Source organism: Mytilus edulis, chromosome 4 (assembly GCF_963676685.1).
Source record: "Mytilus edulis chromosome 4, xbMytEdul2.2, whole genome shotgun sequence".
NCBI lineage: Eukaryota > Metazoa > Mollusca > Bivalvia > Mytilida > Mytilidae > Mytilus > Mytilus edulis.
Genome location: NC_092347.1, coordinates 17,277,832 through 17,302,438, shown reverse-complemented (window position 1 = coordinate 17,302,438; position 24,607 = coordinate 17,277,832). Strand labels below are relative to the sequence as shown.

The following is a 24,607-nucleotide window of genomic DNA, read 5'->3' as shown; positions in this document are numbered from 1 at the left end:
CTATACTTTTTTGGTAAAATATTTTTGAAATACCTGTTATTTTGATACTGTACAATAGAAACTTTTTGAGTACATTTATTATTGTGATCGGAGTGTACATTGATTGAGGTGAAATTCAAATATAATTATAATAAATTGCCATTGCACATCTGAGGAATCATATTTTATGGATTTTATAGGTTGTTACACTCTGTTTGAAAATGTCATTTTGAGAATACATTTTTGAGTCACAACTAGAACACTGGTATTATGTTCTAAACTATAAGAAGATGATATTGTATGTATTCGTGACAACTTTCTGGTGAATTACTAATCAAGTACACCCTTGTAAATATATCTGCAAAATGGGAAAATAAAAATACACATTTTACCCTTGCTGGTCATTGCACAGTTGGCATTTAACCCTCTAAATCATTATCTTTGGCTAGATCATTATAGTCCCAGCATTAAAGTCATAAGAAACCTCAAATAAAAAAAATAATGCATATGTTTTTTTATAACTCAATGGATAGTTTTCATTATAAAACTTATGTACATATAGTTTTTTCTGAAGAAATTTTTTTAATTTATTCATATTTAGAAGAAGTTTACTTTATTTTAATTGCTCCCTTCCAGGAAGCAATTCCCCCCGACATATTTTCCGCATGCAAAGTGACCTCAGTGTGACCCATCTCGTAAAAATCTGGTGATCATAATACGCATGGATGTCCTTAAAATAAACTATTATCTGAATTTACATGTTAAACACGTGCTCATTTTCCGTGCTTTTTTGTTGATTTTTTGTGGATTGTTGACAAACAGGTGACAGTCGTTAAACTTCGACTTCAAAACACGAACTTTAATTACCTGCCATATTTTCACAACAACACTGACCGATTGAAAAAAAAAGGACGATTATATGAAAATTACACAAAAAAAATGATAAATTCATGCACTTTAGACTAAGTTTATGGTGTTTGTATGCATTGGTTTAAGAATTGGAAGAGCGGTATTTTTCACCGGTCACTCGTTTCTTATGACTTTAAATACAATATTTAAATCGCTCAATCCCTACATGTACCAATTAAGTAAACTATAATTTGAGCAATAATTTTAAATAAACACATTTACAATATTAACGATTACAAAGTCTAACAGAAGTTACATTTTATAATCTTAAAGAAAGCACTCTCACAAATATATATTATGTTAGAAAATCACTGATGTGATGCTTCATTGTCCATTTCAATGATGTTGTGTTTGTTATTGTTTTTAAACAATATTTCGCTCGAAAATGGTGCAACATATTCATAAAATTGTAAATTGAAGACTTTCAGAAACCATTTAATTGATAATATTGCACAAACATACATAACTATTTTTAAATTATGGTTATAAAGTGACTTTTTTTTCTTTCTGTGAGGGGCATTTTTTAAATATTTTTAATTTAATGAAAGAAGGGGACAATGTTCTATCGTGAAACTATTTTATTGAGTTTCTAATTAGTATTTGATTCCCTGTATTACTCATACTCTTTGACATACTTTATTTGTATTTAATTTATATGATTTACCACACGGAAACTGCCTTGTATTTCATTTGAACTTGTTTATAAATCAATTGATAATTAAATTTCAAGTTTAACAGCACCTTCCTACTTAAAACACAGTTGGGATATCACAGAAACTTGGTATGTCTTACGTTGTGACCATTGTTTTCATCACATCCTACATGTCTTACGTTCGTGACATCTGTTTTCATCACATTTTATGTGTCTTGCATCATAACATCCGTTATTATCACACCCTACACTTGATGCATATTAATTAGCACTACCTACTCTTAGAACAAAATTCAAATTTCAAATATACTTTATTGCTAATCAAAGCGCCCCCAAGGAGCAGAACAATCAACATTAATTACATACAAATGATTACAAGTGATTCAATATGATTAAGACACAATGTTATAAAAAAAAAAATAATAATAATATTTATTAAGACAAGTAGAATACAACAAGCACAGTGTTTAATAATATAACTAGGTTAAAAAAAGGGGGTCACTGGGCATTACTATATCTATATATCATTTAAGGAAACTTTCCTATATGAGGATAAATTTTCCAATAATTCTCCGAGTTTCTGGAGTATGAAAATATCTTCAGAGGACATTAGCCAAATAAATTGTGATTTAATATCTAAACCACTAAATTTTTAAACCGTTGTTTTATTTCATTTAAAAATTTGAAATGAATATTTGAAAGTTTGTGGCACTGAAGAAGAAAATGAATTTCATCCTCAACCTCAGTACCACACAATTTACAGATACGTTCTGACACTGTCAGATTTTTGTACCTTCTCCTCTAAATCTCTAAATCGTGAGCACTGATACAGAATTTTATTTAGAACATGTCATATGACTTGTGTGTATAATTGCCATTGCACATCTGAGGAATCATGATTTTATGGATTTTATAGGTTGTTACACTCTGTTTGAAAATGTCATTTTGAGAATACATAAGCAAATATTAATAAGCAACATGAAAATTGATGTCGAAAGAATGTTTTGACAACTTTTGAGCAATGGAAATGGTAGGCTGTTACTTTTCAAAAATTAGTATGTTTCAACAAAGAATACATCAAGATACAACTTTATCTAAAAAAAATCTTTTAATCTGAATATCACTGTTCTGGGAGCATCAGGATTTACATTTTAAAGACATTATGGCTTTAAACATGTTCCAGACCATATGAGTATTTGGACCACTTGCGTACGGTCTGGACAGTATGTGTACTTTTTCGGCCATACGGTCAGACCATACGCGTATCTGACTAGTTAATTGTTTCAGGAAGATGGTCAAGTTTACTGATTAGATTAGAAAATATATTACAGATCAAGATAACTACAATCTCGAATCAATTTTAAAAGTTTAATTGTAGATTAGATAAAACCTTATTTTAACTATTTAAAAAAGACAGGATATTTTAATCTGTTAATCTCCTGAATTGGCAAATTACATGGAATCAACTTTCACTCATTGAAATTGAAGTTTTTGGACATGTTGGAAGTAATCATAATGTTGGAAGATTTTTTTTTTGAGAATATTTAGGAACTTTACTACAAAAACTGACAAAAATTGTAAAAAAAAAAAAATCTATAGAAATAAAATAAGTAAAAAAATAATAAAAACTTGTCGAAAACTAATGCAAAGATTTAAAAAGTATGAGTTCTTTGTTACTCTAATCATACCAGTTGTTGATAAGATCTTCCCCGATTGTTAATAAGGGTTGATGGTTTTATTGGTAAAGATGCATGCTTGTACAAACTGTCATGCAAATTTTGCATATTATATAAAGATTTGTTCCCCTAAAATTAACCAATACTGATTCAATTTGAAATACATTATTGATCCAGCTTGTACTAGACTGTACGCATATACCCATACATTCGAACTGTACACGTATGGTCGACCGTACGAGTAAACATATACGGTCCAGACAGTATGCATACGATCCAAATACTCATATTGTCTGGAACATACACAAATCATACTTTACTTATATGTTACCTATTACACATGTCAAGGTATGAGAAATTTTTCAAACTGGTTTATCTCCCTTTTACCAAAAAAACCTCAACCAAAAAATAACTTGCCTAATTCAAATTCACTATTAGTAGTTCCAATATGTAAGAAAAGTAAAATTAGGGTTGATATTCCTATTTAGCGAGTTCTGACATAATTGTTTTGAGAAAGAAGAGAAAAAAATATTTTACTGAGCAAAATTGGAATTTTGAAAAAATGAATGAAAAGTGAAAATGAATGAATGAATGTAGATGAGGCAACAAGCTTATGAAATGCTAGAACTTGACAACTATATTTGAAGAACAGTACTTTTACTGCAGTTGTTCATCTTGACATTCACTGACTATTGATTCTGAAGGACTGACATCTTACACATGTCTATAGCTAGTGCTTTGGTTTTGACATGATTTAGAAAATAATGTGTGTATATTTTGAAATGATATGACCGCACTCAATTTCAGGTCTCACCAGTCAGATTTTTGTGGCAATCGTATAAATGAAAATAATAAATATAAACAATTTCATTTTGTGTCAGTTATATACATTAAAATATTTGTGCTTAAATGTCAGGGCCATTATTGAATCTTGAACCTGCACTCCTTTCTTAAAATGTCAAAATAAGAATTAAACTGAATACTCCTTTACAATACAATACAATGACTTCTGTCACTTGTCTATTTTTAATTTTGTCAACATTAAGACAGATTTGTACAAGGTTGCTCTTTATTTGACAATTTTTTTTCCTGTCAATTGATAAAATGTTGAAATAAAGTGTTGCTAAAATCATGGTTGCCATCAATGTTTAATAGGATGGGAGACTTTTTTTTCATTCTTATAAAATGTCATGTATTTTTTTGCCAAAGTCTTATATATACTTTTTAAAAAGTGTTACACATAGGCTTTCAACTTTTGAACCTTGGTATATGCTTTATTGTATATGTAAAGTTGTAAACTGTATATAAACTATTAAGTTGAATATATTAAAAAATGTAAAACATAGGCTTTCAACTTTTGAACCCTGATATATACTTTATTTTATATATAATATAGTATATCAACAATAAACTATTACATTTCCCACCACATGACAGTATGTAGTTGAGAACGCAGGATAAAAACCTTAAAACTTTCAATAAGCCATCCATCCCTAAAGAATTATTTGTTTGTTTTTGCTTTTTCAATACTCCTACTTATAACTCCTAGAGAAATAAGGATTGGTAGTTCTGTTTTATTATGTATGACACTACATAGTATCAAGGCTTCAGTGACACTTGTTGCATACATTGAATATGAAATGTTTTGCATAGTCTTTGGAATGTTTGACCAAGTATTTACAATTGAAATACTTTGTTATTTTGATTTAAACGTGTTAAAATGAATAAGATATAAATTTAAATATTATTTTTTTATGTCCCTACAATTAAATAACCAATGTAATTTTACCATTTATGTAATTTCTTTATTCTGAAATAAACACCTTTTTTCTAACACCTTTTTTCGTCATACATAAAACAACAAAAATATGTGTGAAAATCGAAGACACCTACATGTAAATAGGTCAGTGGAAGTCAAATAAATACACTATTAGCTGTTTACAACTCATGTACACATTAATAAAAGTAATTACATAAATGTTAAGAATTTTTGTGATTTCATATGGATTCTTACGTCAGAAATATTAACAATATCTTCTTATAGAAAATATTCCATTGACAGTTTTTAAAAAACTATGAGCACTTTTGTTAAAATTTTGTAAACATGATGTTGACAACATTCTGAAGTCTGTTTTGTTTTATGCCGTAATAGGTTGATAACAACATTCTGAAGTCTGTTTTGTTTTATCCTGTAATAGGTTGATAACAACATTCTGAAGTCTGTTTTGTTTTATCCCGTAATAGGTTGATTTCTGACTAACTCCTCAGACATTTATATGCCATTTTCAGTAACTTTTATGATATTATTTTGATCTTTACTCATACATGTATTTAGAATGGCTTTTAGAAAAATAGTGAAATGCATGGTTATTAAAATTCAATTCTATGGATATAAATGTATGCATCAAGCTGTTTGACTAAAATGTCTTAGCTCTAAATGTTTCTTCTGAAATATTTCTTTGGGAAGTCAAACGAAAAACCGGTACACTGTCAGAAGCCATACTGAATGATTATAAAAAAGAACCTTAAAAAAGAAGTGCTCACAGTATTTCTAATTGATCATATAAATTCATTGAAAGCATTAAGACGAGCTAAAAGCGGCAGGGACATATATTTTTTTTCTCCTTTGACCACTCTGTTTATCCAAATTATTATGCAGACCATCAGAATTACTTATCTTTGCCAAGTTATCTTTATTTTAGTGTGACCCACGGCTGTCTAAACAGTTGTACATGTATTGTTCAGGTACAATGATGGTCATTTTATAAAAGTTTTTGTTTGTTTTATGTTGATATGGTGTCCTTGATAAACATTACATATTGTTATATATTACAAGAGGTTTTCCTCTAAATTAGGGCTATGGAGTAAGTTTTAATGATACCGGTAATTAAAGTTTCGAGATAACTTTGACTTTTTTTCGAGAGAGAAAAAAGATATGACTTGATACAACAGAATAAGCAATGGTTTATTTATATATTTCAGCCATCTTCTGCCTGCATGTCGACTTTAATGAGAGCTAACACTACATTACAAATACAGATGGGTAATCCACAACAAGCTGCTGCTATGTTAGAAGAACTCAGAAAGTAAGCTTTACTTCTTCTATGGGCCAGATTATTGACAATGTAAAAGAGAGGCGAAAGATACCATAGGGACATTCAAACTCATAGATCAAAAATAAACTGACAAAGCCATGGCTAAGAAAGAAAGATACCAGAGGGACATTCAAACTCATAGATCAAAAATAAACTGACAAAGCCATGGCTAAAAAAGATACCAGAGGGGCATTCAAACTCATAGATCAAAAATAAACTGACAAAGCCATGGCTAAAAAAGAAAAAGAAAAACGGACAAAAAATAGTACACAAGACACAACATAGAAAACTAAGACTTAGCAACAAACCCCACTAAAAACATGTGCTCTGGAAGAGTAAGCAGATCCTGCTCCACATGTGGCACAGAAGTATTGCTGATGTTATTACAAACCCGGTAAACAATCTAATTCGGTTGGTCACATTAATAGAAAGGGGACAGGATTGTAGTAACACATGCTTGAACCTGTGGTTAAAAAATTGGACCAACTTTTTTTTTTACTAAGAGATATGAGACAACTCTCCATACAGGTCCTGTGCCCTGTGCCAGACAAAATTTGTTCCCATTTTGCTTACAATCTAACACTCCCAACCAATCATTCGTAAAATCACTTAATATGGTACATATAAGCTATCTACCATTACACAAATAAGTTATAGACTTGATAGTAGTTAGCTCTATATTTCCATCAGTCACCATGAAATCTTGATAATATTAGAACATTGCATAAACAATAAATGTTGAATATATTAAAAAGTGTTACACATAGGTTTTCAACTTGTGAACCCTGGTATATACTTTATTGTATATGTTAAATTGTAAATATTATTAAGTTGAATATAAATAAACAATAAACTGTTACACTGCCCACCACCACATGACAGTTTGTAGTTGAGAACGCAGGATAAAAACCTTAAAACTTTTAATTAGCCGTCAATCCCTAAAGAATTATTTGTTTGTTTTTGCTTTTTTACTACTCCTACATATAACTCCTAGAGAAGTAAGGATTGGTAGTTCTGTTTTATTATGTTTGACACTGTTAGTATCAGGGCTTCAGTGACGATTGTTGCATCAATTGGATCCCTGTCCCCCAACCTAGAATTTGTTTGCAGTCTTTTAAATGTTTGACAAAGTATTTATAATTGAAATATTTTGTTATTTTGATTTAATATTAGAACATTGCATAAACAATAAATGTCTCTTGTTTTGTAGATCAAATCCTAAGGATCCACGTATACTGGCAGAGTTGATTTCAGCATATTCACAGTTTGATCAGGCAAAAGCACAAAAGTATCCTTTGTTATAACATTAATTGTACCAATTTTACTGCACTAGATGTGCATTTCAACAATGCATGTCTCTTTGGTAATGATCCAGGCAAAAATATTTGAAAGTCCAAATCTAATACAAATATTGATCAGCTGATGAAAACAAAAAAGAACAAAAGTATATTCAAAGCAGGGAGAGCTACGCATGATATATTTCTATCGTTTAGAATGGCTTCCCCATTTTGATAATGACCAGATGAAAATAAAACATATACATTGTACTGCAAAGAAAGAATCAAAATATAGGTCTCCATAATCATGATAATAATTTATTATAAAGAAATCAGCAATGCACACATGTTTTAAAACTAGCTATTTCAATTTTTCCATAGTTATTTCAACAACCACTGAGTTTTACTTCTTTAGAATTTGAAAATCTTTTCATCAGTACAGGAGAAAATACTCTTGTTAAATTTGACCTTGAAATGAGTTTGCCAAAATTGCTGCATATTTATTTTGACCCTTATTTCAATGGTTGCTTGATTAGGGTATATTTGAATTCAACTTTGTTTTTTTCAGTAAATAGCCAGTTAAAATCTTGTGTTTTATCTATTATCTAAAAGGGAAAACTCTTAATGGGTTTAATTGTACATCTTTTGAAAATTTAGCATTGATTGACCTTAAATGCAAACAGAATAAGTGCTGATTTACCACCAGTTGAGGACATTGTTCAAGGTATTGATGTGGAAACACTTGAAGCCTCATTTAGCTCACTAGGACCAAAATACATCAAGAAAGCTCTGAAATCTGATGCTCAGCCCTCACCTGGACCGTAAGTAATATTTTCATATTGATGTATAGGTTTCATTAAGATTGCTAGGCCAAAAATTCAATACAGTCTTTAAATTTTAAGACCAGCCCTGTTCTAGACTCTTACTATATTAATGGACTACAGACTCTGAATCCCACTTTTCTTTCTGTCGTAGATGTAGGTGTAGGGATTTAATAAAGGTCTTGAATCTTATCCAAAACACTGGGGAAACATTGAACCTCACAAAAACATATTGTTGTGAAAAACAATTGAATGCATCATCGAAACAAACAAACTGTAAAATCACATGTTTTTATCATGGCAGACAAACAGTTCTGATGTATTTATTGATATTTCTACTTTAAAAGAAATTGCATGAAGATTACTTTTCCTGGCCCACAAATTCTGTAGAAAATTATATAGAAAATTATATACAGCATTGAGATTATGTTAGTTGAAGTATTACAAAACAACTTGTCTAACTATTCAGTATAATTATGGTATTATTTGAACTCCTCTGTGCAATTTAGACTCTGAATTCACAATTTCTTTTATTTGATATCAAGCATGTTAAGTGAAGACAGTATTTAGTGAAAAAAACATATCCCTTTACCGCCATGACCTTGTAAATTTGATGTCATTGAGTGTTTTGATTACACTTCATGGTATATTTGGTCCAATAAAAGTATAGGTCTTATGATTTTTATAATAAATTATATTTATTTGACTGTTCAATGTTGAATTTCTTATATACAACTATTGGTAGATATGAAGATAATTTCAACATGTTGCCAATTTCTTCCTTGATGTATTTGAATGTGATCAATAAATGATGGTGAATTTATCAAGCTGATATTGTTGACAGAGAAGTGAGAAAATCAAATTTGTCTAATGGGAAAAATATTCACTGAAGTATAAACAATTGTGTTGCCACATTTATCTAAAAGAAACTGACAAATATAGATATGGAAAAAAAATTGTCAAAAGGTCCATGAAAATGACATTCATAACATAAATAAGCTTGAAGTATGAGATAAACTACTTAAACAAAAACAAATCCTGTCCAGCTTTTTCCTGCTCTGTGATTTATGTTGAAAAATAGAATAACTTTTAGAATACAGCATGAGTTTTTGTTACTTTAAACTTGCTAGGTTACTGTCCCATTGATATATAACCTAAATCTTTTGGATTGTCCTAAGTTAAAGAAAGAATATTTCGATAATTTTACCTTAAAATAATTTTCCACTTGCTCCACTCGTGAAAAATTCAAGTTTATGCACCCCTAATCTAAAATCCTGAATACACCCCTAAGTCTTAACAATTTAAATACTTGTATTTTGTAACTCACTAAAATATGAATCAATTAATGGAAGAAGATAAATGTGGTAACCAAACCAGTTTTAGCCATGTATTTTCTGAATTAAAAAATTAAGGTATTCAGTTTATATAGGTTAAACAAAAGTAACCAATATGCATTGTATGTTGCAGAAAAATTAAATCTACAACTGCTATTCAGGAACTGTTGGATACATTTTTGTAGTAGTGCTTGGTGAAGTACATCCACTTCATTTGTACTTTAATGGATACAGGTCACATTGACAATCATACCATATCTCCAAATTTTATAGTTAATATCTTCAGATATAAAAAATTATTACATCAAATGGTTATGCTCATATCTTATTATCATATTTGATACAAACCAGTAATTTTCATTTAGGAAAACCGTTATTTGAAAAATACAAACAAACTAATTCTAATGGTAAATAATATTTATTATTGGTAAGGGCCTTTAGTATTGTAATTGATTTGTATTAGCATGATCTACATTGGCTTTTATTATAGAACAAATGAGTCTTTAACAGTGATGAATTAAAAGCCTGACAAATGGATGAATTATAGATAATGGTGTGTCAAATAGTGATAGCCTGACTCTAATGAATAAATAATGAGTATTGACCATGTACTATTACTACAAACCATTGATAAAACTTGTCTATTGATTTCTTTGTTTTTTACGATGTTGTCTCACCTGAAATCAGGGAGTGGAAATCGTTTAATAAATCTAGAAGTCATATTACACTATCCTTTTCACTATTCTTATATATATAATATCTGTTTGTTAGAGGTGTCATTATTATACTTGAAATATTAGTAGATTGTTCAACCTGTAAATCAAATGTTAACAAAAAAATCTAATTGACATATAGATTGATCTAAATCTCCATTTCCTCTGGCTTATACAACTGAATCTGACCTTTGATTATATTACAAGGTTAATATAATAGTTCAATATTGGTTTCTGTTCATTATATCTAACCTTAAACTTTTGAAATTATATAGGTTTCATAGTGTTGTCAACGGTTAACCGGTTAATTGGTCGACTGACCGAATACCAAAAACGCTAACCGGTTAACCAGACTTTTTTCAATTTCCATAGATTTGATATAAATTTGTGTTGAAAAACAAATCATTAAATAGTTGTTTTATTTAAAAATTGTCGTCGTGGTAATTAGTTTGACAGATCAATTGTCCAGTATATTGATTGCTATTGTTAATCCTAAAAACATAAAATTAATTAGAGTTCGGGGCAGGATCTTTAAGAAACATAATTAGTAAACATGTTTTTTTAACAGTAACTTTAATCAGTAATGAGATATTATTTTACTAATTATTTATTATTTCGTTTTCGATCTAATATTGTGTAAGCCTACATTTAAATGTGCAATATCCGTAGTGCAAGGGTTAGTATTACTTTAAATTCAAAAATTGTGAAATGCAAACCAATGTGAATGTACTCAATGTATACATGAAAGTATGAGTAACATGCTTAAAGGGATAGTAGCTACGATTTTGACAAAATTATGAACAAGTTTTTAAGCTGCAAAAATCAAAGATATGTACTAAAAATAAGCAATAAGATCGCTAGAATGTTTTCATAAACTACAGAAGTGTTAATAATTGATAATTCATATCGTGTTGCGTGCCTATTCATCTCATTAATTATGCATCGGGCTTACTTCCCGAACTTTGCCGACACAGCGAGTGAGCTAACCAAGATATAAATAGATATGAACACGTGCTTTTTGTTTTCTTACGTATTTGATAATTACTTTATATTAAACGTACATATTTGACGTCATTTATCAAATTATGTAAATAAAAAATATAACAAAAACCGGCATATTATTCCAACCCAAGATTCTCCAACAATGGCGATATTATACACTTGTTATTACATTTGTACTTCCAAACCATGCCGATAACGTATACACGTGTTTGTGTGTTGAATAGGGGCCTCCATGAAGGAAACACGCGAAGAATAATACTAAATTGTAGGAAGTTGATTTCTAATTTCTTCTAAGGTGGGAGATTCCTGCACGTAAATTTATTAACATATTTTTGACAATAATGAACACGTTGCGATTTATTTTCACATGATCTGGAATTTTTAAGTAATGTAAACAAGTTACGCAACCGTCGGCTACTTCTGTTTGACTAAGCCTGCGTCGCAGGTGTTTTTGAGTGATTTTAATTACCGATCTCATTGCCGTTTTTTATTTTTAATTTACAATAATTTGTCTGCACCTCTTTTTTGTTTCTTTTCTCGCAGAAACGTAAATTCACGTACCATTTCCGCGATAACATTCCCCTGTTCGACAAGTTTCCCTTTGAGGCACAATGTGCGATTGCGCATTGGGAACTGAAGAGTTCAGATCAACATAGGTCATATGAATAAGGGTTGGGCTTAACATCGAATTATTATCTATAGACAAGAAATAAATTTAGGTGTTAAATGTTAAAAAGCTTCTAAATGATAAATGGAAAGTAACCAGTATTTGTTTTAATCATATTTATTATACTTTTTGTACAAAATCCGGCATATAGATTAAAACAGTAATTTTAATGAAAATCGTAGCTACTATCCGTTTAAAGAAAATAGCAAACACAGTGAAGAAACAGGTCGTACAGCATGTACAATGACCTTTAGTTGTTAATTTCTGTGTCATTTTGGTCTCTTGTGAAGAATTGTCTCATTGACAATCATACCACATCTTCTTTTTTATAATTAATCATATCAAATTGAAACACACTCTATTATTTTCGGAGACAACAAGAGAAAAGGAAAAAACAATCGGTTTCAGACATATGACATATTCAATTTTTTTGGATTTTTTAATCTGAAGTTGGTACAAACGCTATAGTTGATACGGTGTATTTGATTATTAAACGTCAAACTTCTCCAGGAATCCTCACAGACAAGCCTTATAATCCTAAAGGAAAAACTTGAATTCTAAAAGCGTATTTATGACTTGTTGTCAAATTGACACTCATACCACAACTTATATCTATGTGAAGGGTTCTATTGATAAGGCTTTCAAACACCAACTTAAATTACCGGTAAACCGGTTAATCGGTCGAACAATTATCCAAGTAACTGGTTAGGCAAAAGTGTACGATTTGACAACACTTAAATATAATAAAAAAAAGGGACTTTGGCAGGTTGGTTTTTACAATCAAATGAAAAAACAACAGTTGATCTGAAATGATTTCCAATTCTAATGAGTTGTTGAACCTATTATCCTCTCTTCTGGTAACTTCTCTTTAAAAAAAAAAGAAAATATTGCATTTCTTTAACCTGCAGATATGATACCATACTGTTTTACCCTCTAATATCAGCCACTGACATTCATAGTAGAATTCATACAGCAATCATATACAGTACTGGAAGATGTGAAACCTGTAAGAAAATCTTACAGAAATTATATTCAGAAAGAATTAAGAGGAAATTTTCAACATACATCAGGAAATTGATGTTCATAGTCAAAAGTTTTAATATGCAAAATATATTCTGTCCATTTGTTTTTACATCTATTATTTGGAGACGTTATCTGTTGTGCTTTCCAATAGTTTTTATCACACCTGTTTCCCATTTTATATAATACACAGTATTATGCATTACATATCCCTGACTGTAAAGAGAGATCTGAACTTTACAATGGTGTATATAGGTTTCATAATGATATCAACTGTGGAGTTATGTGATTCTAATACAGTGTGTAATAAAAAAAAGAAGGTGACTTTATCAGGTTTATTTTATATAATCAAATGAAATAACAAAAGTGTATATCAAATGATTGAGTTGTTAAACCTATAATCTTCTCTTATGGTATACTTTCTCTTTTTGTAAAAAAAAGAAAAGATTGCATGCTGTTTTACCCTCTAATATCATCCACTGACATTCATAGTAGAATTCATACCTCAATCATATACAGTACTGGAAGATGTGAAACCTGTAAGAATGTTTTAAAGAAATTATATTCTGAAAGAATTAAAAGGAAATTTTCGGTATACACCAGAAAATTGATGTTCATCCCATGTAAATTTCAAAGGCTGCTATCTATAATTTTAACATGTGAAATATGTTGTTTCCATTTGTATTTACATCTCCTATTTGGCAATGTCGTCTGATGTGCTGTTTTTGGTCACTCCTGTTTGCCATTGTATGTATTATACATTAGATATCCTTGACTGTAAAGAGAGAGATCTGAACTTTTCATTGGTAAACCTTTGGCATGTTTGATTCTCGGAATTCTTCTAATTTATGTAACATATAAGCCTACTGTCAGGATTCTGTACATGTAACTAAGATTCTTTGTAAAACATGTCTGAATAATACCTGATATCAGTGATATGTGATAGTTTTAAAGACTCTCCCAGCATGAACAGTGAATGTAGGCAGCCTTCTCAGATTACTCTGTAAGCTACCTTGTGCTCTGGATTATGTGTTCATTACAATCTCAGGGTTTCTTACATCTTTTTTACAAGGTATCTTTTATGTAAAAATGAAGCAATAAATAATGATTTATAACATTTTTAACAACAATTAAAAGATTCAAAGTTCTTCTTTTACAGAGTTCTTCTTTTCCATTAAAGAAGGTATCAAAACAAATGAGAAAATTTATTCCAATAAACTAATAAAAAAAAGACAAGACCACATCATGGTCAAAAGTATAAAGATGAAAAGACAACTGTCAATAAAAAGAACAATACAATTAAACTGCAATTTAATAATAAAAAAAAAAAAAAAAAGGGGATGATCTCATGTGCTCCAGAAAAGTCAGAATTTCCTGTTTCAGTAGTGATATCAATCCTGTTCCTCATGACATGTAATCTAATAGAAATTTACTCAATATGCAGGTACTGCTGAAATATTGCTAAAATGGGAAAATTGAAGTCTTTTTTCTTTTTCTATTTTCACAACATCAAAAAGATCAATTGTAGTTCCACCATTGAAATGAAGATAACATGATTGATCTTTGTGTGCACCAAATATTATTAGTTACATAGTGTGCTAGTGACCTAATACGGTATATATGGGGTCAGTAAATTCCATATGGGGTGAGAGCGAAGCTCGAATCCCCATATGGAATTTACTGACCCCATATATACCGTATTACGTCACTAGCACACTATGTAACGAATTTATCTTACCGACTATCTTAACGTGTGAAATTAAGACTAGTGATTCTCAAAATTCTCAAATACTGTTAGCGCTAAGAAAATACTTCCATTGATCCTACAAAAACAGATGCCAACAATAACGACTTGTAAGGTTTAAATGTGTTTTATGAATTTGTTTCAATCTTAATCATCAATTTCTTCGTCTGTTGGAACTTTTAAGATTTTTTCTCAGTACCGTTTTGATTTTTACAAAGGGACATAACACCATTACTAACCGTGTATGAAATAAGCCCCGCCCCCTTCTTACCTAATAAGGAATATAAAGGGACGTAACTCCACTACTAACCGTGTATGAGATAAGCCCCGCCTCCCTACTAACCTAATATCAAATATACACGGTTTGCACGCGGACGCTTTTAACCAATCATATTCCTGGAAATGTATAGGAGGTAAGATAATTGTTATTGCTCAACACCTAGTGAAATTGTCCATATAACAAAAACAAAATAATGTATTTTCCTTTGCTCCTTAGGAACTATGAAGGCCTGTAGTTCCGTTGTTCTTATAGTCAAGATATTAATGTTATCAGTGTACCTTGTTGTTAAGGCTGTAGCAGTGAGGTCATTGTTAGCCTAAAAAGAAGAGGTCTTTCAGACTAATACTTACCATTCACTTTAAGTACAGAATTGTAGGCAAGGGAGATAAGTAAAATTTCCTAAAGAAAGTAACAAAACATATTGGCATAATAATTTTATTTTATTTTTATAAACAAGAATTGCTTTAAAAATCAACTCTCTGGATTTTGCAATTAAAAATCTAACCATAGGGAAAATACAGTATATGTGCCCAAGTCAGGAACCTCTGGCCTTTGTTAGTCTTGTATGTCTTTTTTTATTTTGGTGTATTTATATGTTTCTCAGTTTAATTTGACATCAATTTCTGCTTGTATTAGGAAAGAGATAATAATTAACGTAAGACAGGCACCTTAAAGTCAGTATGAGTTTTAGTATTATGGATTGTTCATGGTCATTCAGTTTTGTAAAAAAAAAATTACTTCAAGTAAATTTCTCCTAGCAAGTCAGTTTGGGAAAATATTAATGCTGACAGCAGCATATTAAATCCTGTAATAATTTTGTACACTACATTTAATTTAACAGTTCACATGAAGGCTATGGTATTATTTTACTGTAAACCCAGTATTGATTATTGGTTCTTATTGTCAAATAATATCTTTGAAAATATTCTAAATATCCTGTTGAATGAGACAAGTTCATTAATTTTTAAAATAATTTCAATGAATTTTTTTTTTTTATATCAATGAGTGAATAAATAAATAATGAACTTTTGTACTTTGTGAATAATTAAATAAAAAGGTATGATTCAGCTGGGAGCCTGTACAGATGTTGGATAAGTGACAGATTTACACCTGTATCGTAGGAGTGACTTACTTACCTGGCTATTGATTGTAATTAGCTATCGTTTTGGTGCTGTAATCAGTATGATCAGTCTTATTTTTGGGGTCTGTAATCAGATTGTCAGCTTCCTTGCAGATTTTCTAAAGATTATAGATTCTTAGGTGTGGTTGTGATTTGATTTTTAAAATAGAAGAAGAAAAAAACCTCACTTAATATTGTATGTCTAGATCAGTGAAATAGAACACAGATTAATTGATTGATTGATGGTTGCTTTCAGCCACATCATCACAAAAAGACTATATCAAGGCGATTTAATACACAGAGAAACATACAACAGATATCATTCTATATAAGATCTAAACTTAAAATCAATCATTATCTTTGCATAAAGCTGTTCATTTCTGTGGAGAGTTGTCTCATTGGCAATCATACCAAATCTACTTCTTTTTATATCTAAACTTTGAATTAGCACAGAGAGAACTTGAACATAGCCACAACAAAAAAGATTTTAAATAATTCTGCGTCAAAGAATACTTGGAGGTACTAAAAGCAAAAATAAAGTATATTAAGTCTGCTGAAATGAAACTCCCTGCAGCAGCATGTTCAGTTCAGAAAAAAACATGACCTTTAACAATGACTAACGTTAACATTGGAGTATACATAATTTTAATACACCTTAAAAGGTATAACCAATGCATGTCATTTTACATCTGTTTACATGCAAATCCATGTAAATATTAAAACCCATGTACATAATATTTTCCTTGTTTCATAATACTGTTAAATTTGAGAAAATACATGTATTCAGCAGTTTTTATCACAAGCACTTGTCTCAGAATTTTATTTTCCTAAATACCTTAATGTAACTGTTATTTAAAGGTATATTAGGGGGGGGGGGGGGGGGGGTGGGGGGGGGGGGGTGGGATCTGAGACATTGTCTGTTGTTTTTGTTGATGATTGTGTGGGAGGAAGCTGGGTATGTGAAACTTCATCAAAAATGTGCTGAATAATGTTTAAAGAGTTAATTTACTGCATTTAGCTCATTACGGTAGATTTTTTATTCCATGTGCCATTACATGACTATTTTACTGGCTTAAAACCATCCCTTTTCTGAAATCTTGTCAGTGTAGATGCCAGGTAAACAATACAAGGTCATTTGAGTTTCCAGTTTCAATATTTTTCCAAAGGATGTAAATTTATTAATTTACTGTCACATAAGTTTGCTAGTGGGCAGATGTCAGAAAAGATAAGGCGTATTATCATGTGCTATTGGCACAGCTGCTTATTTTTATTTCTTTCTGTACTTGCTCTACATTTGCAATTAAGATTGAATGCTTCCAAGTACACAAAATGAATAATTTCAAAAAATGACATTGTTTATTCCATGCCGACTGACAAAACTTGACGAATTACCAGTACACCAAAAAAAATAAAAAAAATAACAAGAGTTATCAAATTTAGCATATGTTTGGACTGATGCTTGTAAAAGGTGCATGCATTTATCATGTATGAAGCTCCATAAATAGGGAGGGCCCTGGCCTTTGCTTAATCTAACTCTGGCATATGGGCACAATAATATCATTTGGTAAGGCACAAATTATGTCATGTGTTGTAAAATTTATTTCTCTTTACTCCTAACAATACAAGACCATATAAGGAATATGCAATAAAAATCATTAAAGCATCCATAGTAGAAGATAACAATTTATTAAGGTGTTTTATTTACCTTTCCAGTCAACCATGTGAAATTGTAATATATCAATATTTGGATGACATTAAAAACTGGGATGTATTGCAAGGAAATGAATTAAAAGATGCAATAAACAGCCATCTGTTTGAAAAAAGGAAGGAATTCTCACCTGCCTTGGTGATATTCTTAGACTTGCTACATGTCCTTTACTAATTTTCTTTTGTACAATTTTACCCCTTTAATAATTTTACTGCTTTAACAAAGAGATTTCAGTTATACGGACATCTGCAGACGGCAATCAGTATAATGGCCGTTTTCAAAAAAACATAAAAATTAGTAAGAAAGAAATATAAGATAGGAAATTGTAGCAAGTCTATGATATTCCAAGCACAAGAACATAGAGTGATATTAATTTTATGTACCGGTAGTTTTTTCGTTAAATTATGCCAGCAAATACTTGAATAGAGGTTGATGTATCCCCATTTGTCAGATTGACGTACCCAGCAATCTCTTGCCCGTGTGGAATACAGATTGACGTACCCAGCAATCTCTTGCCCGTGTGGAATACAGATTGACGTACCCAGCAATCTCTTGCCCGTGTGGAATACAGATTGACGTACCCAGCAATCTCTTGCCCGTGTGGAATACAGATTGATCTTTTAGCCATTCTTTGATAAGGGTATTAGGAAGATTATCTGTGCTGACAAAGCTAACCAAATATTGATTCTGTCGCCCACGCTCTCTGGTTTAGAGATAATTAAATCTCCAGCAGTAATTAGTTCTTATGGGTTTGTCACCAACTGCTGTTCCTTTACAGTTATCATCCTTTGGCTTATCTGAGGTGATAACAGTAGATGTTTAGCATATTAATCAGTGTTAATGATTGAGGAAAAGTGGCTTTCATTTGGAAATCTTGACAAAATTTATTCTGAAGATCGGCTTTTTCGATACAAAATAAAACAGAATGGCTTCATTATTTAAATGTCAACAATTTATGCCAGTAAAGTAGTTTGTTCTTCATTTCATTTTTATAAATTATTTTTTTATTGTTTTAATTATTTGTCTAATTTTAAAGAAAATTGTTTAATACTAGACTTAAAGAAAAGGATAACATGTAAAGTAAAAAAAATATGATAATCACCAATAAAAATTATCTGATGAACAAACAATAGTTAACAACCTGACGTAAGAGAGGGAAAGTTCATTCAACTCTCACCACTATTTGTTTTTGTTAAATTTTCTGAAGCATGAAAAAACAACAAAAAAACCTGTACAAATATAACTGTTATATTGATGAATCACATATAAAGTTTTAAAATAGAGAAAGAAAATTAATTATAAAACGGTAATAAGATAGACAAAAAGACATCGTTTGACCACAAAATATGAATCGTCCTAAAAACCTTATAAAACTATCTCATAACTAAGTATATCTCTAATTAATGTTTTGATCATAGATATTTCTTTTTCTACTAAATATCTCATGACTACTTTTGATCATATTTGTCCCACTATCTACTAAATATCTTATAGATATAGGAAGATGTGGTATGAGTGCTAATGAGACAACTCTCCATCCAAGTCACAATTAATAAAAGTTAACCATTAAAAGTCAAGGTACAGTCTTGAACACAGTGCTTTGGCTCACACCAAAAACAGCAAGCTATAAAGAGCTCCCAAAAAAATACTAATGTAAAACCATTCAAACAGGAAAACCAATGGTCTAACCTATATAAAAAAACGAGAAACACTGATGAACCATTTAAACAAACGACAACTACTGAACATCTGATTCCTGACTAAGGACAGGTGCAAACAATTGCAGCTGGATTTAAAGTTTTGAAAGTACCAAACCTTCTCCCTCATCTGAAACAATAGTGTAACATGACAACATACAAAGATCTCATGACTACACTTGCTCATATTTGTCCCACTATCTACTAAATATCTTATGGCTACTTTTGATTCTATGTGTCTGTTTTCTCTGAATATAAATTTCATGGCTCATTTTGATTATAAGTTACATTTAAAAATGAATTATTCAACAGAATATGTTAACAATATTGTATTTTACTTAAATGACATAAACATAGTATACATGTTTAACAGCATAAACTGTTCATAATGTAAAGAAATATACATACAACACTTTCACTTACTACCGTATTTGAAAATATTCATCAATTAGGCCGTTTGTATTCTCTTTCAATTATTTCACTTCATCTTTCATGTCGGGACCTTTTATAGCCTACTATAAGGTATTGGTTTTCTCATTGTTTAAGGCTGTACAGTTCCCTTTTATTGCTTAAATCCACTTCATGTGGAACTCTGGTGAATATTTGTCTCAATCATACATCTTCTTATTTTTATAATGGAGATCAAGGACGTATATTATGTTAGTTATACGTCCTTGTGGAGATTTAGCAAAACCAAGACAAATCTTTAAAATATATGTCCTAAGTGTATTCTTTTTCAGTGGAAAAGAAAAAAAATGTTCTCAACTTTCATAATTCCTATCAAACATTTATAGCAATATGATCTTTCCCAATTTTGAATTTCTGTCATATGATAGGACATTGCAATCATTGAACTAAAAAGAGGAATATTTTTTTCCCTCTGATTAGATGATTGTAAGATAAATAAATGGTATTGTGGGATGAAGCATACGATTTGCAATAGGAAGATGAGAATTGCATATGCTATAAAAAGTCACTATAAGACCCTTTTATCTGTTTAAACTTTCACGCAAATTGAAAATTATCTCAGTACTTTCAATGCAAAGATAATTTTGTCCTGAATTATTATATTTTGTTCCTACTGAAAATCTGATTTTGTTCAATGTTTTACAATGTGTTTATCCCACTTACATACAATGTAAAACTTAAAAGATTAGAAGATAGACAGATTATATTGTTTTATAAAATATAGCAAAGTATTATGACATAAAATGTTACACATAAATATTTCTACTTGCAGAGCTGGTGATATGATCGTCCAGAAATCAAAGAGTAAGAAGAAAAAGAAAGGTAAAATTAATGGAGAATTTTCAGTTTTATTCATTATGTATACACATTCACACAATAAAATAAAACGATTGGAAACAAACAGTATATTCCATGTGTTTTCCAGTATTTTTCAATGTTTCTAGCAAGCTTTGGTGGCGGATTAATCTTTTTTCACATTACACTTACTGGCCCTTGTGCACTTGTTTCATCAAATAAAATTAATAGAACAATAAAAATTTAATGATCATGACTGAAAGTAATTTCCATAAAATAAAATGTCATATACATCAAATAACACACTATGTTCTCCTTGTTCATAGATTAAGGTAGATCCAAGGTCTTAACTAATTTTTGATTGCAAATAGCTGCAAATAGTAGGTCCAAGTTTTTACTAGCACATTGTATGCAGAAATTGAATTTATTTGTTTTGCTTTTCCTTTAAATGGGAAAACAATTATAATATCTTTTGGTAACACCTTTTGTAACATTTATATAAGATAAAAATGATTTCATAATTTCAAAATTAGAAAACTTTGTTTATCAGGGAAGAGAACCAAGAAAATGTATCTTAAAAGGAATGTACACTAAATTATCCTATTTTGTTATGAAGCGATACATAATTTTTATTTTCTGAATGGGCATTATAAAACCTTATTTAATTTAAAATTCTATCATTTAATTTTCTTACTTTTAGACAAAAGTGCCTTATTCCATGTACACTTATGTATAATCTTTAAAATTTTGCACAACATATAGCTTGTAAAAAGCGCTGTGTCCCCATACTTCTTATAATATTTTGAAGTATGATTGAAAGTATATTTTGTCAGTATTTTTCAGGTTGTTGGTATAGACCAAAGCAAAAGGGGGGTCATATTTATATCTGATATACATGTTCTTTGCATGATTTGCTTGTTGTAATTGCCACTGGACATAAAGCATCAATTAAACATCATCATACAACCATGAATGTACAAGTTAGATACTTCCATGCTGTAACTGTTCCAACATGGAAAGTGTCAATAAAAGATTGGTGCTAAGACAAATGGCACAAATGTGTTACTGTCTCAAAAAAGAATATCATTATAGTATATAAAAATCTTTAAATTTTATGTTTTTATATTTTATTCCATTGTAGGAAAACTTCCCAAGAATTTAGATGCTGAGATTGACCCAGAGAGGTGGTTACCAAGAAGAGAAAGATCATATTACAGAGGAAAAAAGAAGGATAAGAGGAGAGATATAGGTAAACAATTCAATTTATATTTATCACTCTATTTCCTTTTGTGTTTCATGCCTGGAGTGTTTTACACAATCATACAGTTGGTAGGGTGCATTTATGTAATTCTGTTGATTTTTTTACAAAGTTGTAATAGTTACGAAAGCTGATAGCTCTACATTTTCTTATGACATATGTGTGTGTAGCTTTTCAAGTGATGTGACATGCTGCAAACTGAATTATTACATCACATAGAAATGATTGGTTTTATCAGGAAGTATAAGGAAGTCGGTTAAATTTTCAAATTGTGAAATATATCTTTTATGAGTTGGCTAATCAACTATTCTGCATTGATTTATAACTCTCCAAACCAATTGCTTGGTTTTACTCGACTGCCAGTCATTTTATTTTACATGCATGATGATAATAAATATCAGTTCAAATTGTTCTGACCTTTAGATCCAGTCAGTCGCACATGATGATAGAGGTTCAATACTTTAAAAATATTAAAGTAGTCAAACTTGATCTTCACAGAAAATGATATGTTGAATATAAGTTATTGCTTCAATACAAAAATTACATTTGATTATTACTATTACAGGAAAAGGAACACAAGGAGCATCAGGTCCTGCTGGTGACATGTAAGTATAACATGTGACTACCACTCATTTATATTTTTTTAAATATCTATATGCCTCAGTGCCTTCGTCAGGTTTAAATACTATTTTGCTACCACAATTAACAAATTGATTTTTTGAGCAAATTCTTTCCAAGCGCAATTTTTGTAAAACATGATACACTGTCTGATGAATGCCATAGGCAGATCCATCCCTTTTTGTTTGAAAAATTTTGTTGATTATATATGGAATCACTAAAGCATGATTGGATTGAGCCCCCCTTAGGTCAGTCAGCTCCCCCCCTTATGAAAAGTTCTGGATCTGCCACTGAATGCATTAGTTATTAGTATATGTGTTATTACTATCTATCCCCTTTAAAATCATTTCTAACACATGATTCTTTGTCCTCGCAAATAAAAGCAATACATTTACAAATTTAAGATGACATCAACAGAGTTTATGCCTCTTAAATATGGTTTAATTTATTCTATTCCTCAACTTAAATGCAACAACATACTTAATAATTACTTATTTGACACATAGGAATTATTTACCTGTACATGTATGCTGAACTTTTGTTTACTTTACAGAGATAACAGTAAACTTGCCACTGGTGGAGGATCAGGAAGTGAAGCAAGCTCACCCCGTCCTGGTCAGCCAACCTCGCCGCCTGGTGCTGCCCAGCCCACTGCACAGGGACCAAGGCAACAAAAACCTGTACAGGCAAACAAGAAAAAAAAGAAGAAGGGTGGTGGTGGAAAATGGTAGTAGAGTACATGCTATTACAAGAAAAACTTAATTATAAATCAACAGCAACTTTAAATGTCTGACATATGTTATGAAAAGAATTATGTGTTGTATTTTATCGTTTGAACATCAAATAAATTATTGGTCAGGTTTTCGTTATTAAGATTGTGTCTTATTCCTGAATCAGTCGATTACACAACCCAGATTGCAGTCATTTGCTTCCAACATTTTTTTCCTGATTCTATCAGGATAGTATATTGTGTATGCTTAGATTTTATGGATTTTCTTCAATGATATACCCTTACCACAATTGTCTTTAGTGTATTTCACTATTACTTTTGATTTATGGTCCTTGCTTGTCTGAAAAATTGTTTTGGTTGAATGAACTTGAAATCATAATTCTATATCCCATTATAAGGGCCCCACTGAATGGGGGTTTGTCCCAGTGATCCATCTGACTGTCCAACTGTACAACCATCTCACCTTCTGTCTGTCTATCAGTAACAAATTTTGTCTGCTCTATATCTAGAGAACCATTTTTATTTCATACTTTATACTTGACATGTATATTAACCAACACCAGAGAGTGTGTCATAATGTTTGTACAACTTTCTAGGTCAAAGGTCCAGGTCAAAAACTTGAGATTCAGTTGACAACCCAATATCCTATGAAAAGATTGTCTGCTCTATATCCTGAGAACTGTTATGATTTCAAAGTTTATACCTGACATGTATATTAACCAACATCAAAGGGTGTATCATAATGTATGTACAGCTTCCTAGGTCAACGGTCAAGGTCAAAACATTTTGTTTCAGTTGACAACCCCAAGTCCTCCGGTAAAGATGCAAATTTTTTACCAGACGTTTTTCACAGCTGGCCCACAGAGATAGCTCCCATCTCGATGATGTCTAGTTTATGGTATACAATGACACCAAAAAAGGAAATTCCTTACGTTCTGTGTATTCACATGAGGACATTGCAAGTTTGTTTAAGAGAAAAACTCAAACAAAAATAATTCATCCCCCAAAGGAGCAGTTAGTGTTAGTTTAAAACATACTTGTGAT

General features: G+C 30.7%; 2 protein-coding genes across 4 annotated transcripts in view; one reads left to right on the top strand and one right to left on the bottom strand.

Moving 5' to 3' along the window:
* LOC139521737 (signal recognition particle subunit SRP72-like) overlaps nt 1-23,695 on the top strand; it is a 38,180-nt gene extending 14,485 nt beyond the window's left edge. Inside the window, exons 14-20 of one of the 3 annotated variants that reach the window (XM_071315301.1) lie at nt 6,199-6,302; nt 7,522-7,599; nt 8,272-8,409; nt 20,935-20,984; nt 22,099-22,206; nt 22,781-22,820; nt 23,387-23,695. In XM_071315301.1, the coding sequence (XP_071171402.1) occupies nt 6,199-6,302; nt 7,522-7,599; nt 8,272-8,409; nt 20,935-20,984; nt 22,099-22,206; nt 22,781-22,820; nt 23,387-23,564 (696 nt within the window). In that variant the 3' untranslated portion in view covers nt 23,565-23,695. Of the gene's footprint in view, nt 1-6,198; nt 6,303-7,521; nt 7,600-8,271; nt 11,230-12,307; nt 13,297-20,934; nt 20,985-22,098; nt 22,207-22,780; nt 22,821-23,386 lie in introns of those variants that run through there. The other 2 variants (XR_011664058.1, XR_011664057.1) reach the window with 2 other exon arrangements.
* LOC139521744 (coiled-coil domain-containing protein 172-like) overlaps nt 1-24,607 on the bottom strand; it is a 388,671-nt gene that overhangs the window by 143,154 nt on the left and 220,910 nt on the right. The window lies entirely within an intron of this gene.